The sequence below is a fragment of the Salarias fasciatus genome, chromosome 18 (assembly GCF_902148845.1).
Source record: "Salarias fasciatus chromosome 18, fSalaFa1.1, whole genome shotgun sequence".
NCBI lineage: Eukaryota > Metazoa > Chordata > Actinopteri > Blenniiformes > Blenniidae > Salarias > Salarias fasciatus.
In genome coordinates, this window is record NC_043762.1 from 12,711,018 (window position 1) to 12,727,943 (window position 16,926).

Here is a 16,926-nt window from a genome sequence, read left to right on the forward strand (position 1 = left end):
GAAAGTGACAAGAGCACATCTGCATCATGTTCTACTTCCCCACACAAATGAGATCCTCCTCTCCCCGTGTGATAGCCATTATTGCCAAGCTGTGACCAATTCCACTGTTTTAATTAAGCATATTTATAGGCAGCGCGGTCACCGGGTCAGCGTAAACAGCTCCGTGTGTCATCGTGTCGGTCCGAGACAGCAAGGAGGGGCAAACGCCGGGACTCATGTCCTTCTCTCGTAAAGGGAAGACAGAACACGAGCAGGGAGCGAGTCGTTTTCTCATCCTGCATTCCAACAATTGAATTGAATCACACTGAGAGAAGAATCAAAGGGCTGTTTTAAGGGTTTTTCCCTTTAAAGCTTCACGTTTTGAGTTTGAGGTTAGTGCACATTGGCTCCACATTTTCTATTTATTCTCAATAATTCATCATTTTCCCTTCGTTTAGTGACTTTATTAACAGCCTTTCGAATGTGTTCTGTTCATTTTGGCTTATTTGAGTTCTTCATCTATTTTTCTCAGTTTAATCAATAATTTCATTTTGATAATCTGATTGTCACTTAATTGACTTTATTTTCAACAAGTCCAGTTAGTTCAACACATTATCTTGAATTCATAAAAATATTTTTCTCAAAAAATTAACTTTAATGTCGACTTTTTTCTCTCAATACTGATCTCTACTTCCTTCCATCTTTATTATGATTTTTTTTCCAGATTTTCTCTATTAAACTCGTTCTTCCATGATTCTCAACATTTTTTGAGTAATGTCATTAATGTTTTCCTCTCGGGATTTACTTTTGATAATTCAACTAATCTTGAAACTTTTTCTTCTACTTTTGTATTTGTTTTTTCTCTCTACATTTTATCTTATTGATTTCTTTTGTTATTTGTTTTCTAGTTTTAAACTTTAATTTACTGACATTTCACCTTTTTTCTAAAATGTGTCATTTTCCAGATTTTTTATGTAGTTTGTTTCTCTCGTTTTATTCTCAGCTTAGTTTTTCTCTGGACATTCTTATTATATTTCCAATAATCTCCGATTACAGATGTTACTGTGAACCTTCTCTTAAAGTATTGACTTTATAATTTTGCTTTTAACTTTTTTCTTCACTCTTTGTAATATCGAAAAGTGAAGTAAAAAATGTGTCTTCTATACTCGATTTTTTTTGCTCTAAACATGAAATCTTTCGCCAAAAGATCCACATTTTCTCATCGTTTAGATTTTTTGAATTGATGAATTTAACAGTGAATATGTCAACAATTTATTGACTTAATCAACATTTTTAATTTTATTCAGCAAATTCTCACTTTTTCCAGTTTGTTGGGGTCAATTTTATTCGATCATTCTATTTTATTTCCACAATTTTTGTCATTCTCACTTTCTGACGAGGATATCAAGAATTTTTTGCTTCTAACTTAGAAGAAATTAAAAACTTTTGTATGTTATCAGTTTCAATGCTTAATCCAAAAGAATTTATATATCATACTTAAATAGTAATTATTTTAACTTGTTTATTATTTGTTTAATTGCATTCTGTTTCCATTGTTTTCAATCATTTATGCCCCCTTACAAACACTAAAATGACCTTTTTTTCATTTTTTTCTGCAGAATTATTTACTTAATTCTTCAGATTACTGAAGAATTAAGTCAGTAATTCTCATGATTTTGTTTGTAATCTCTGACTGAACTCATTTCTATGAATTTTGTCTCTTTAAACGGTATTTTTCTGCTTTTCTCACAAAGCCTTGGATGTGACACTCCTCACTATGGATCACAGAGGCTTTATTTCCCCTGAAGATTTTTTTTTTATTATTATTATTTTTTTTCAAGTATGAATTTTAAAACATGCCCCCAAAAAATGCCCTAACTGCCCCGAGTCCCTAATGTGTCGCGCAGAAAAGCAAAGCTGCGTTGTTCAGTCCCGGAGTGGCTCTCAAACACCAAATTTCCTGTGAATATCTTGATCTGCCAACCGTGACAGCTCCTCACGCTTTTGAAAGTCGCATATATATATATTTCCTTTTATATGACAACTTGTTTTCTTCTTCATCACCCCAGGTGCTCGGGATACTGTCACCATTTCAAAAAAAGTTTGCACTACAAAATACAAGAACAATGAATCAGGGATTTAAAAAAAAAAAAAAAAAAGAGAATAAGAGCGGCTTGTGAGGCGCCGTCATTAATATTTCAGCTCATTTATAATTGCACTGTACACACGATGCTGTGCACTGTAAACGGGGACATAAACACCCTCAGATGAGGAGATGTGGTGTTCTAGTTTGGTAGGTGGATCAGAATTAGACAGCATGACAGACCTAATGATCCTGGGAGGATTTTCTCTTTTCTCAGTGTGTGTTTGTGTGTATACATCTGTGTGCGTGCGCCTCGTATTTGTCTTTGTCTGCGACTCTCCCCGGGTCTGATATGTGCATGCAAACACATCGTCTAGAGGGAGACATGACAAAAAAAAAAAAAAAAAAAAAAAATCCCAGAAGCCTTTGAGCTGTTTGGTTCTTCTTTTTTTTCCCTTTTCTTTTCCTCTGTTGCACCACTGGGGAAAGTTAAATCCAAACAAAGAGGAGGCGCTCCGATCCATCACCGGATCTCTCCCTCAAACACGTCTCCTTTACTTTTTCTTCGCTGACTTTTTTTTTTTTTTTTTTTTTTTTTCCCAGCAACTTCGATAAAACGGCATTTAAAACGCTTTCCCAGGAAATTCACTGCAGGTTTAATTCAGCCTCTGAAGTGATTAGGTTTGGATATTATGCTGTTGATGTTAACAAAACGCGGCAGAGGCCAAAAGAAACAGATTTGCCATAATTATTCCACATTCAAACATCACAATAATACCTGCAGTCGTTTCCATCATTTTATAATTCTTCAGCTTTTCAATGCGAAAAGCCCGAGATGATAAAATGTACGCAGTGCTGCAGTGGTTTCTTATCTCACAGCAAGAAAAGAAGCCTGTTCGATTCTGGACTTGATGCTTTGGATTTAATATTTAGTCACATTTCTGTTTTATTAATGATGCAGTTTTATCGGTAGTTGTTTGGCCTCTGAAGTGAACGTCACTGAGTTGTTGTGGTTCCATTCTGTGCTTTTTCTGTGTAAAGTGTTTTTAGCTTGAAATGAATAGATGAGGTTGCATCGTTTAACTGATAAATTGTGTGGTTTCATCACAAAGTTTTAAATTGTTTGTATACTAAACTGAGCTGCACAGCAGTGTAGTGCTCCAACTCATTTGATGCTGACGTTTCTCATGAAAATGACTTTTAATTTGATTTTGGGGGTTTTATTATGCTGTGGTTGCTATTTCATTTGTTTGGCCTTTAGAGTTGGTCGCGCCGTCGTGTGGCCACGCAAAAAATCAGAATCAGGGGCTTTCAATTTGAAGTTTGCATGCCAGGCCAGGAGGAGGCGCTGTGGGCTGCGTTTATAATGAAGCCACAGAGAACAGTAATCTACAAACATGAACAATGGAGAGCAAACGGATATTCAGATGAACAGACGTTGACATTGGATTGCTTTTCCGGGTGACTCTCTGCTCTAAAACTCTGAAAGTTGCAGGAGAATTGGGAGTTTGCATGTTCCTCCTGTGCACATGTGGGGGTTTCCAAAGCAAAGCTGCACGTTAGCTTAGCCAGACTGATCTTTGCGTTCTGTTAAGAGATGTTGACTTGTTGGGGGGTGCACCCTGCTTCCAGCCCCCCCACAGCCTTCCGAGAGATCAGTCATATGCAGAAGACGCACAGATTCAGTCCTCACAATATCTCCAGATTCGTGGAGTGGCGTAGCCGCGGCGGCGGGGGGCGCGCTCTGTAGTATCCCCAGTCAAAGTCTGTCCCTGACTGAAGTGGTTAAATGTGAGAGTAATTGTGTTTTGTTTCTGGGACTGACATGTGGAACCCCACGGACTCCATCTCCCTCCCAGTGACAGGCAGAGATCCTCCCCCCTCGCTCTGTCTAATTAGAGGATGTAGCCCAGGGCTCATGTCCCAGGAAGACCCATCCCCCTCCCAAGATGACTCCCCTAAGAAAGCCCTTAATTGGGTTCTTTAGTCATAGTCTTCATTTTGGCTGGAAAGGCATCTGTGTGTTGCTATCACCTCAGAATACAGTTTGTATCGCTCTCTTGTGTTCTTTTTTTTTTTTTTTTTTCAATCGCTCTTTTTTCTCCCTCTTGCCGGCCCCTCTTTCTATTGCTTTTCCTCTCTCCCTGCTCTCCCACTCTCTCCTCACTTAATGAGGCCCCATAATAACACAGCAGTTGTGCAGTTGTTTTGCTACCTCAGTCAAACAGCGGGATCACTGCATAGTGTGTTTCTAGTACCATTCACTTGTCTACTTAGACAGGGTAATGAGTATCATTTGGAGCTACAAAGCACCGGTCCACAAAAAGGGTGGTCCGTCATCTCTGGTTACACCTCAGAAGTATTAGGGCCGGGGCGGTTTAGACGTCTCATCAAAGCCTTCTCAAACATTACCGATTTATCGTAATGCGTGTTTTCCGCGGAGTGACGGCGCGTGCGAAACGACACACGTGGAAGACATTTGAAAGCTCCGTGGCTGCGGCGGTGGTGCGGTTTACTGTATGACCACGACTCCCCGGGCGCCTCACTTCAAACAAGACAGTCTGTTACCAAGGAGACCGGGCCGGTTGTGGCGCAACAGCGTTTTGGGGTCGACCTGATAAGTGATGACTGTGGCTAATGCCAACTGCAGCGTTATCTATTTATTTATTTGATTGTGTTCTTCATTGGCTAAAACCAGCCAGCAGTGTAAGCCTGGCCCGGGGTCAAAGCGGAGAAAGGATTACTCCCCCAGCGGACCGGTCAGCAGTCGGGAATACACGAAGGGGGGACCGAGTCGATACTGGACCAAGTTCAACACGCCATTAAAGATCAAGACGGAATGCAGCTCTCCTGTCCGTCCCCACAGAGTTTCCACCGACCGCCAGAAAACACTTCACAAAGTGGAAAACCCACATTCTTACCCAAACATTACTTCTTTAGTAAAGTCATTCCCACTATTTTACTGGAACTTGGAGAAGTAACTTGTTCATCAGAGACTGGCGATCCACCTCTAATGTGGAGACTCGCTGTGAGGTACTAGTACAGTGAGGCAACTTTCATATCGGTGTCAGGAGGACTGAGGCGCTCCCTCTCTAGAGAAGAGTTTAGTGAAATAGTAACTATATCGTCAAGGTCTTTTGCTTTGTGAGCAAGACAGCGAGACAATTAATATTAACAAAGTACTCATAAACTACTCCAAATCGCAATCAGTTGTTTTCACGTTTATGTCAAAAGCAAAGTTAGAATAATTTACTTTTTTTTCCCTTGAAGTCTAAACTGAGGATGTTCGAGTGACTTTCTAACAATCCCTCACCAGCTCTGGTCTGCAGGTCGACGTGCTCCTCTCAGTCAAACGTAAATGAGCCTAAACACTCGCGTGGCTTCGCCGCCTACAACCAGCCTTCAGAGCGCCGCCTCGTGAAAGATGGCATGTTCTTTATTTTAGTATCATTTGGTGACATTCTCTCATGCCTTAATTAAATTCCTGAGCGATGACTCCGGGTGTGCACAGGTCTCGATGGTTTTGTGCTCCAGACGCAGCTCTGCCGACTTACTGCATCTGATCTGATAGAGGGGGGGGGTGTTTATGCTTTTAGACGAGTCCTCACATTTTTGATCTTCAAGTAAAATAAATGAGATACTTTAGCTGCAGGTGTTAAACGCTGCTCAGCTCAACTAATGACTAATCCTCTCTATAAGGACCGCTGGAGTCAACGTACATCATTTATTCTTTGCTGTTGGACTCGTACGCCAATATTTATTTATAAATGTTATGAAATCATGCCGCATTTGCATGATTATTTGCATTTTGTCAATAGTTTATGTGCGTTTTCATTGCATTGTTTACCAAACTTAGCATGCAATTATAGCTTTTGCTCACATGCAATTTGCTTCCCACTGAGTGCAGGTTTTATCTCACACAATCATTTAACAATCACGCTTTGCAGCTGCAGAAACTGCAGCAAGTTGGCTGTTTTATCCTGCACCAGTCAAGTTTCTTTAGCTGCACTGTGAGCTTTCCTTTCATTAATATAAATGCTTGTGTTTAGGGTTTATCTAATGAATTCGTGCAACATTTCAGTGGAGTATATAGGTTACAGGCGCAGCATTTGGGCGTGTGCAGCTCTCCTCATTGTGTTATTTGTGTGAGAAACCCTGGAAGAAAAAAAAAAAAGAAAAGGATTGGGCTTAAAAAGTCATTATTGCTCACTCAGCTCCTCTAACCACTCAATAAAGCCTGGGTTTAATGCTACACGCCGGAAAACACCAGGTAGAGGAGCAGACGTATTGTACTTAACATGTGCTCAGCAGGTATTAACATAATGCTAATCAAACATTGTTAGCGTTGCGATTAGGCTTTACATCGTCTCCCTGTGATGTTGGACAGTCTGAAGCTTTTCTGTAATGCGGAGGGATGGGATGAAAGAGCGGATGTGCCGGCTCGTCCACTGGCCTTCCTCTGCAGAGCTGATGTAAGAGATGCACCTCCGTTGCCTCACTGGAGACCGGGTGCTATCGATGGAGACCAGAGCAATGGGGAACGACATAAAGAATGATTAGTTAATAAATCAGCTCCCCGGCCTGCCTTGCTCTTTCCCGGTCGGCGCTTCTCCCCCTCCGCCGTTCCCCGTCTCGTCTCTCCCTCCCAGCAAAAAAGCGCTAAATTCCTCCGACGTGTTGCACCTGTTTGCATGGGTACACAAGACCCCTGCCGGGTGTTCTCCCTCCCCACCCCACCCCCCACCCCCCACCCCGAGGGCGCTGCAGTGGGCTGATGTAATCAGATGAAAGCGGCGGTTTGGCGGTGGCGCGGCGAGCCGGGGAGCGAGGAAGAGGCTCGCTCTTCATAAAGGGAGGAACGGATTATTGATCAGCACAAAATTTAATTTAGTGCAGAATTGACTGCGATGGTTTACCTGAAGGCGGCTGGTGGCCGGGCCCTGCAGCAGCCCGCGAGGCCAGCAGGGGGCAGGAAGCATGGCGGAGGGGGGATTAAGGGCTGCATGGAAGGGAAGGAGACGGTGGTACAGGACGGAGTCACTAATCCCAAATTACAGCCATTCCACATTTAGTGGAATCTCCCTTGCCCGGATTGCACTTGCGTGACAGTTTTGGCCCGAGGGCCCTATGTTTGGCACCCCTGGCTTAACGATTTGAACTTAGAAGTTTATGAAGTGAACACAACAGCGGAGCAGCTAGAATTAAAAGCTCGTCTTCTTAAAACACCCACAGGCGACCTCTTTTTTTCTGACCTTTAAATACGATGCAGCTTCACATGAATCAGACCACATCCTCTTCAAACTTCAAAAAAAATATAAATTAGGAATGTATTCTTCCACATTTTTTAATTGAAGCCCTCCTGACCTGCTGAGTCACTCACTTCCTCACTCTCATATTGCTGTTTAACTGAAGCAGTTTAATGTTTCCCTGAAACCCGCCGGTTTCTTTTTAATTCTCCCCCTTTTCCACCATGTTTCAGTGAATTTGTTGCACCTTTGCCATCAAATTGTCTTTCGTGGGTTTATTTTTTTTTCTTTCTTTTCGGCGCTAATGTTTTGTGACACCCCTTTAAAAAGGTGCTGTACAAATAAACCTGCCTCGCTTTTGCCTCGTCTTGAAGAACTTGACAAGGATGAAGATTGGAAAGTGAATTTCCCTCCTCCCTACGCTCTCCCTCCCTCCCTCCCTCCCTTCCCTCGCTCCTCGCCTCCCCTGCACTCGTACACAGAACAGTTTATAGCTCCTCTGCAGAGTTCAGTATCCACAGAGATAAAGGTATCAGTTTCATTTTCTTTTAACGTGTTTTTTTTTTTCTTTCTCCCTTCTCCTTCCTCTATTTCCCTTTAGTCTGCATGGCTGCCACAGCCGCTGAAGTCGTTTAACACCGTCCTTGAGAAAGCCCTCAGTGAGAAAACTCCTGGCATGTTTAAGGAAAAGGTAGAATGCAGTGTGTGTCAGACAGAGCTGGGACATGCAGTGGTGGTGGTGGTGGTGGTGGGGGGGGTGGGGGTTCCCCAGAGGGGTTATTTTCCCCTCTAATAGCTGTTACGAGCCCTACATTATATCCAAGGAGCTACATTCCTTTGGGGTCCGCACACAGACACACACACACACACACACACACACACTGACACAAAGGCATGCACACTCAGTTGAGCACAAATTTTCTCTCTGTGTTTCCACACACACACACACACACACACACACACACACATACACACTCGGTTCGAGCCGCTTTGCTCTCCCCGTGTCAATATCCTGCCATTTGAAGTCACGTACTGCAGGGGCTTCTGGGAGTCGCCGAGGAGCCAGGCTGACGGGTAATGGGCCGCATTCATTAATAAGGTTGCCGTGCTCCTGTCCCTCCTCAGCAACGCCAAGGATGTCTTCACCGGGGGAGGGTAGGTGGAGTGTGAGGAGGGGGAGGAGGGGAGGGGGGGGGGGGGTGAGGAGGGAGGGAGCATCCCGTGGGGAGTCTCCTCCCAGACTCACTTAAAGGAGCTTTATTTCAGCAGGAGAGGAGGAGAGAGGGGAAAGCTGTCCGGAGCCGCCTCTTTAAGAAAAGTAGGAGTGAGGAGCGAGCGGGGGCCCCGGCGAGCCACGCTCACCCGTACAGGGGTCACACTCCTGCTCCCCGTCAAACAGCTTATTACCCCACCTGTCGGGAAGTAATCGCCCCGGCTGAAAGGGAAGCTGTCGAGGTGTTTAAATGCTTTATATGGAGGCGGCTGAAGGGGTAAAAGAGGGAAGGAGTGAATGCAGCGGGGGCTAGCGGCGGTCTCCCGGGGGCCGTGCACCGGCAGCACTGAAGGTGACTGCCGCGGCAAACCTTCCCGCTAAAGGGTCCCGCATTTATCCAAGTTTCAAGCAGCATAAATGAGATCCCACACTTAAAAAAAAAAAAAAAAAAAAAACGTGTGTGCGTGAGTGCGAGACGACTCGGTGACAGGTGTGTCTAGTCCGTGCCAGTTTACAGAGTCCAAGGCCGTGTTTTAAACAGAGCGCAGCAAGTGGGGCATGTAGTTTGCATTAAAGGGATTAGCAGTCACTTCAAAAGATGACCTGGATTCAGCCCACCAGGGACACCAGTTATGCCCCCCCCCCCCCTCTCCGGTCCATGCTCCCTTTAAAGAACCTGGCACAGCTGCCCCGCTGCAGCCGCTCCCATGGCCCGCGTGCTCACAGCATCCAGCGCCGCCGTGCCGTCACAGCGAGCCTTAAGAGAAACAGCCTCACCTGCTCCAGGTCTGCCTCGAGGGGGGGGTCAGCCTTTCATGTTTTATTATAATTTCATTAAAGCACATTTTTACTCTGTGGCAGAATCTTTACTCCATTTACACAAACATGTTTCAAGTGAAAACGCAAAAGAAGAACTACTTTCTGTGGTCGTCGTGCTGTATCCAGATAAGTTATGCTCATGCTGAACGTGGCCGGTCTCTTTCATAGACTACAGGGATTGGAGATGGTTTAAAATGCGGACGGAGACTAAACAAGCACATCTTCAGGACACTCTGAAACAACGTGACTGCCCCAGACCCGCACCTGGAAGGCAGTTCCTGTTGGATGTACATTAGCAGCAAACAGGAGGATTATCCATCAGCACCTCGCTGTGGATCTGTCGACATGGTTGCAGCGATGATTCCTGTCAGTGGTCTTCTTCTGTCTTTGTATTAGAGCAGGACTTAACCGCTAAGCCAACCGCTATTGATCCCGGTGTCCATCTGACTCCTGTCCCAGTTAATTGGACTCGGATAATGAAATCTTCATAATGATGATGTTGAAATGTCAAAAGACGGTGTCCGTCAATCACAACATGAGCTGTGGAGCGGAGGATGAGCGTCTCCCAAACCAGCTTCCTCTGATTCAACCTCAGAACTGTGTTCACTGGAGCTTTTTCCCTTTGTCACAACATATTTACTTATCCATTCATCCGTCGCAGATTAATCACAGAGAGACCATCAAACACACATCCGTGAATCTGTTCCTCCGCTTTTAGCCTTCTTTGTTTTCTTTATCGGGCAACAGTTTCTCTGCTCCTCTCCAGTCCCTCACAAGTTTCTCACACACTGAAATCTGCTGTTTTCTTTCTGGTTTCCATTTTTACTTCTACTGTAGGCATTTTTCTTGCTCCGTCAGTCCAATACACCAATAATGAGGGTTTTTCTGTGACACTGGAGCACTTTTCTGTGGTCATACAGTCACGTCTAGTGGTCACAAATGGTGTGTTCTGATATATTTGTATGTATAGGATAAGATAAGTCACATTACCAGACAAATAACAACTACAAAAATGTGACTTATATTCTGGAAAGTACAGTAATTTTAACTCAACCGTGTGTATTATTAGCAGGAATTTGAAGTCTGAGATTTTTTTTGTTCTTGAAGCCATTTTTCATGCTCTGCCAGTCAAATACAGTCGCAGTGAAAGGTTTTTTGTGCTACTGCGGCATCTTTCTCTGGTCATACAGTGACATCTAGTGGTCACAGATGGTATGTGCTGTATATTTTGATATAGACAGAACCAAACAAATGAAAAATTAAAACACCAAATTCTTTCAAAATGCTACTTGTTGAAATATCAACGTTAAAAAAAAACTCTCGTCTGTTACTGCTTCTTCGGTCGCGGGTATTTTATTCAGCTTGTGTGTAATGCGAGTATTTGTACTGCTTCTAATCCAAAGCACATTAGCGTGAAATCAGAAAAGCTGGGTTTTCTGTGGGCCGTGTGATCTAACTGTTCCCTCTCTTCCCTCTTTGTGTCCGTGCAGAACCACACGTTGACTCAGCACAGCAGCTAACATGGCTCCGGCTCAGCGCCGCGGCCCACAACAACCACCACGTGACCACCGCCAATTACCGCCGGAGCAGCTTCCCACCGCCGGCCTCGCACTGAACCTCCAATTCAGGCACACCGCAAGAAAAAAAGAGAGGCGAAGCCAACAAAAGAAGAAGAAAAAAAAAGTGTTGGGGTGCGGACCAAAAGGCAAAAAAAACATCAAAGAAGCCTTTTGGTTCTTTTACTTGCCCATTATTTCCAAAATCAAGAAAAAACTTCTTTGTACATAGACTTTATTCATGTGTTGCTTAACTACAGCTATATTGCAATCTTATACAGTATTTGCCAATGTACAGTTGAAAAAAAAAAAAAAATGTCCATCCCCAAAAAATGACAAGGGATGAAAAAGATGAATTCCAGAGTCTGTGGGAGCAAACAAGACTTAACCAGTGTGTGAAGGAGAAACAGGGTTCCAGTGAGAACGTGGCGAGCTGGAGGAGCTGGAGGACTCTTCATCAGGGCCGCTCCAGCTGTGCAGAACGTCGGGCGGACCACGCAGAACATCGCTCCGACTGCGCACGGCGTCAATCAGACGTGTGCAAGACGTCTCCCGGACCGCGCAGAGTGTCAGTCGGACTGCGCGGAACGCCTGTCGGAGCGCGCAGAACTTCTGTTGAACCGTGCAGAACGTCACCCTGGAGTTTGACACGGTCAGTCATTACCTGGGGGGGAAGAGGGGGATACAAAAAAAAAAAAAAAAACTCTATTCACCAGCATAGGCTGATGTCTTGTCTGAGTGTCCATCCCAACATGGCTGCCAGAGGAGGCGAGCGGCGGCGGCGGCGGCGCGACTAATCTGCGCCGCCCGCGGGGGAGCGGGGGATGGGGGGTTTAGAGTAAAATCGGAAAACAGGAGCGTGGGGCAGGATGCCGATATATGCAAAGTGACACAGATTTGGAAAAGGCTCGTTCCTCTGGTTGGCTTGGGAGCAGAGGCGTGAAGCCCCCATGTGGCTCTCAGAGCGTTGGGGGGGTTGTTGGGGTGGTGATTGGGTGGGTGGGGGTGGGGGGTGGGGGGGTATATCTCCGGCCCGCTAATTCAACCTGTACATTTCTGTTATTAATGTTTACTGATCATTGAAGCCTGGAGATTACTGGAATTTTTTTTCTTTTTTTTTTTTTTTGTTATTGCAACATTTTTTTTTTTTTTTTCCACAGTGTGGGGGAGTAACTGAGTTTGGGGTCCGTCTCGGGGGGTGGGGGGGAAACATCGCCGTACTTACACCGTCCCCGGCTCTCCTGGAGAGTGGCCGAGCGCTCCCCTTCGTTTCCTTCGCAGTGTCCCGTGGCTCTGAGCCGGGAAGCCTCCGTCCATCCTGTTCTGTAAATGTTTTGCATTCATGGAAACCTGAGATGCACTTTTGTATGAAACTTTAATGTTTTGACATTTTGATTGAGAATCGTTCGTACACCGTTTACAGGAAACCACCATCTCCTGCAGCGAAAGGACATTTATCTCCGATGTTATTAAAATGTATTGTACAAATATGGAGGTCCGTATTTGACAGACCTCTTTTTTGTTTTTTGTTTTTTTTTTTGTGTTGCACATGTGATGAAAATATTAAAAACTGTATGAAGAAATGGCCTTCATGTCCGCCTCATGTCTGAGAAGCTCCAGCTGTATGTTTGGTTGACGGATCCCTAGTTACTGTCATCACTCTGTGGGGTAAAACTTAGTGACTCCATTATCACTAAACTTCACACCATTTGTCTTTTTTTTCATGTGTGGGCATGCTGTAGTTTTTTGTTCAACTGTCTCAGGTTCAAACTGCACCCCAGTATTATCAACACCACTTTTCCCGAAACTGAGTAAAGACAAGACCTGAGCATCCAAAGACCAAGACTTCAGTCGCTCAAGACCGAGCCAAGAGCCAAGACCAGAGCATTCCGAGATCAAAACAAAACCAAGACTTTAAGTTGTTTAGACAGAATCGAGAACAAATCAAGACCATGACCAAACCATCCCAAGGCCAAGACATGAAGGGCCCAAGACTGGTTTCAAGACCCAGACCACTGTCAAGTACTGCAACTCTGTTGAACCCTATTTTGACTGAAATGTTCTTATTTTGGGTCACAGATTGTCCTTGATGAGTGAGAACCATCATCCTTATGAGATTCATTTTATTCTGTCATGGTGCCCTTTCATTTTCACCCCTCTTCATGTCTGCTTTCATCACAAATCGCACCCTGACTGTAGGAAACGTGCGCGTGAACACAATTAACCCATCAGACAAGACCTCCGACAGCATAAACACGATCATCATCAAAAGCTTACGCCGCCTTTTTATTTATTTTTTTTTTTTTTTTCGTGCTATCAAATTGCATCCTATTTTTCCTCGCTCCCTCGTGGCTCTCACTAACGAACATCTGAGCGTCTTCGGGGAGGCCTGTGTTATTAATGACTCCATTACCCATCACCCTGTGCGGTCCCGTTCCACACGCCCCTGCACCAGGTCTATTTAGGGAGCCTCCAGCACTCCAGGGGGGCCGAGGGGAGTTTTTTTTTTTTTTTTTTGGGGGGGGGGGGGGGCCTCTTCTGCCTTTGCAGAATGGGACGAAGCCCGAGAACCAACATCTGTCTGTCTCAGCCAATGATTCATCAGAGGTGACACCAGTCGTTTTTCGTGCGGTTCGACTCGCGAGCTTTCAGTTTCAAAGCTCATCACAGGAGATGTCGATGCTCCTCGCTCTGGACTGAAAATACAGAATATTTACGTATCATTACAGTATATAAACACCCTGACGTGTTTCTGTGATGCTTTCTGGATTAACGCACGCTCATAAAAGTGACAATTCTAAACAGAAAACATAAGGACATGCACTTTAAAATGTGGCACATTGGATTGCAAATCTTTTTTTTTTTTTTTAAATTGATGGTTTTTATTAAACATGAAGTTAATTTTCCTAGCGTGTTTTATTTCTGATATTTTGGAATTTTGGAGAGATTTTATAGCGACAAAGGAATTAAAAAATGATGAAACCACTATAGAATTTATTGAAACACATACTTTATAGTTATATTAAAACCAAACTTTAGAATAAGACCCGCTGCAGATGCAGCTGTTACAGGTTAGATAATTGAAAGTTATAAAAACTAAGCTTTCAAAGAATGTCAGAAGCTTGGAACTGCCTCATGGGGTTTTTGGAATTTTCTCAGATTCTTTCTCAAATCAACCAAAAAAAAAAAAAAAGAATACTACACAGTGCTTTTCAGAACTTATTTTAATTCGGATCCGTTTTAATAAAGTAAAATGTGAAGTGACACAGATGCAACCGGTAAATACAGACTTGATAATATCTTTAAATCTAAAATAAGATCAAGAAGGATGAAACAGTTACAGCAGGACTTCACAGACACTGAGCGTTTGTTTCATTATTTATTTGAACCTCTTGAACCTTTTCTAAAACCTTCGGTATGAGCCTGAATGCAGCATGGGCTGCAAGTCATTTGCTTGTTTGATTGAGAGTGTGTTAGTTTGCACACACAGGAAGTGGAAACACCCTTTTTTCAAAGCTTAAACTCTTTTTCTTTTAAGGATTATTGAAAAATGTGTGTGCTGTAAAGTGCTTTTAGTTTTTGAAGTGAACAGATCAATGTTGCAGAGCAGGATTTTTAAAGAAAAGAGAGGCTACTTCATACTATCACTTAAAAACCGTCACCTTAAATTTTCCCAAACGTGCCTACGTCTGTAAATGTTCGTATTTAACCTGCGTGAAGGGGAACCCCAGACATCCCAAAATAATCAAAATAAGGAACCAAAAACTAAAGTCAAATTTGGTTTTCTAGTAGTGGTTCCCCTCTGAAACTGCACCTGCAACCAATAAAATAAAGTGATGTGATATTTCCTTTAATGGGACAGGAAATCCAACTTTAAAATCCATCACATCAGAAATAGATGCTTCACATCCGGTGCAATAAACCCTCAATGCAAATTGAGAAAAACTAAAAGAGAAAGACAGAATCGGAAGTGTTAAAATGTCATAAAGTCTTTAGAGAAGCAGTTGCGCAAATTTCACCTTTTTTATCTCCTTAATAAAAAATTTTAGTTTGACTATTATTTCTGGAAAACAGAGTCTTTTCTTTTCATTCTTTCTCACATGGTTCAAATGATTGTATTTGCACTCTGACAGTTATAAAAGTCACCTGCAGATTAATTGTGCAAATGAGGCGAAACTTAAATAATCAACTGAACACATTTCTCCTGTTAAGAAGTCCAGGAAGCATATTTGCCATTCATATAGAATGCAAGTGAAAGTCAAACAAGGTTTTCTCCTCACACACTGCAACCATTGATTTCTTCCTTCTTCTTTCCACAGTTGCTCAGGTGGAACTGCTGGGTTTTCCTCTGTAAAAGTGCTCAGAGATGTCTGTTAGATTGGGCGCGATATAAACGAAGCTGAATTGAACTGAATTTCTTAAATTATCTCAGAAATTGTTTTAATATTACAAGTGAAAAACCACAAAAAAAATTAGGTTGTTATCATCAAACCACAAAGCTTTTTCTCAAATTCAACCTACACAAGAGGCCTCTATGAATCCAAAAATGAATTCAATAAACCACAAATCTGTTTTCAATAGCAAACTTTGGTTATAACTTTCATTTGTTTTGTTTCTCAAATAGTATATTAGTATACTTATAAAGTCTAAAGGCAACAGGCAGATCAGTTATACGTATGGCTTTTAAAACCTGCTCTTGAAATAATTAAAAGGTTCAAATCAGAAACAGAATGAAAAAAATTTAACCTGCATGGTTTGAAGAAAATATCTTAACACTAAACTGTATTTGATAACTTTAAGGTTTTACAAAAAAAAAACAAAAAACCTAATCTTAAAAAATCTATCCAAGATCACTAAATTAGCCAGAAGGACTCCCAGTAAATCATTTCTTATATAAAAAGACTTGTAGGATTGACTGCACACTTTAAAGTCCCACTATTTTCCTATGTAATATATTACTCACAATGGGATAGTAATGTGTTTATATTTGACAGAGGACACTTGCAGATTGCCGTCAGTCGTCCTGATGTGTTTCACCTGTGTCTGAGTGTCTGATCGTCGTCACCTGCTGGCAGCAGTATACATTGGGCTCCAGGCCGGTGTGTTCTGGTCAGTTTGTGTGTGTTCAGTTTGCGCCAGTCGCTATGTTTTTGTGCTCGTTCTTGATTTCTGTCTGTTTGTGCTCCAAATCCTTTTGAACTTTCTTGTCTGTTCTGAAAGTTTTCTGTTCTCTCCTGAAAACGTTGCGGTGTAAACGGGCCCTACATCTCTCCTGTGTTGTGCCGCCAGTTTTCATGTTGTGACCAGCAATTGAGATTTATTTGGAGTGATGTTCGGACACCTTTAATCAGCGTCTCCATTCGATCCCTGCATGGCAGCGGACGGTAAACAGATGAAGACAGAAGCGACCATTTCAAGCAGGTCGTCTCGGTGTAAACAAGATCTGAAGCGCAAGTTTTAAATGTTGTCACATGATGCGGCTCATAATTCTGCAATCTGTTTACATGAACATGAAATTTATCACAACGGATCTTGGTAAACAAGGCCCACCGTCCTTCAATAAGATGCCATGTTTGATGGTCCATATATGTTTAACAAAAAAGAAAAAAAAAAGCTGTTTTCCTCGGGGTATACTCACTTTAGCACTCCACTATGCATTACTTTGATCCATTATGTGGAGACCGTACTGATGTGATTCCTGCGGATGACGATATTAAAGCACATTTGTCACTTCACATGATCAAATCCAGTGTTTTTATAAAAGGTCTGTGCAATGCAGCTCTGTGAAACTGGTGTTATTGAGTTTTCCCGTCCAGGCGTAGCATCAAATGCTGCACACTGTCTGTCATCTATTAGCCTTTATTGCATTACTCTAATGAGGATCAGATGAGGAATGGACGCGGGCCTCCAGCAGCGGCAGACCCACACAATGAAGACGCGACCCCTCGTCCAAACCCGAGATGGTACGGCCCAGCGTTAACTGTCATACCAAATGCAAGCTGGGCATCCATTAAACAACTTTGCTAGCAT

At 43.1% G+C, this 16,926-nt stretch overlaps 1 protein-coding gene across 7 annotated transcripts in view; it reads left to right on the plus strand.

The window, feature by feature from the left end:
• The window catches only part of znf521 (zinc finger protein 521), a 126,157-nt gene extending 114,545 nt beyond the window's left edge, over positions 1-11,612 (plus strand). For all 7 annotated transcript variants that reach the window (XM_030114428.1, XM_030114430.1, XM_030114434.1 and 4 more), the window contains one exon: positions 10,831-11,612. In XM_030114428.1, the coding sequence (XP_029970288.1) occupies positions 10,831-10,860 (30 nt within the window). In that variant the 3' untranslated portion in view covers positions 10,861-11,612. The remainder of the gene's footprint in view (positions 1-10,830) is intronic.
• The last annotated feature ends 5,314 nt before the right edge of the window (positions 11,613-16,926 follow it).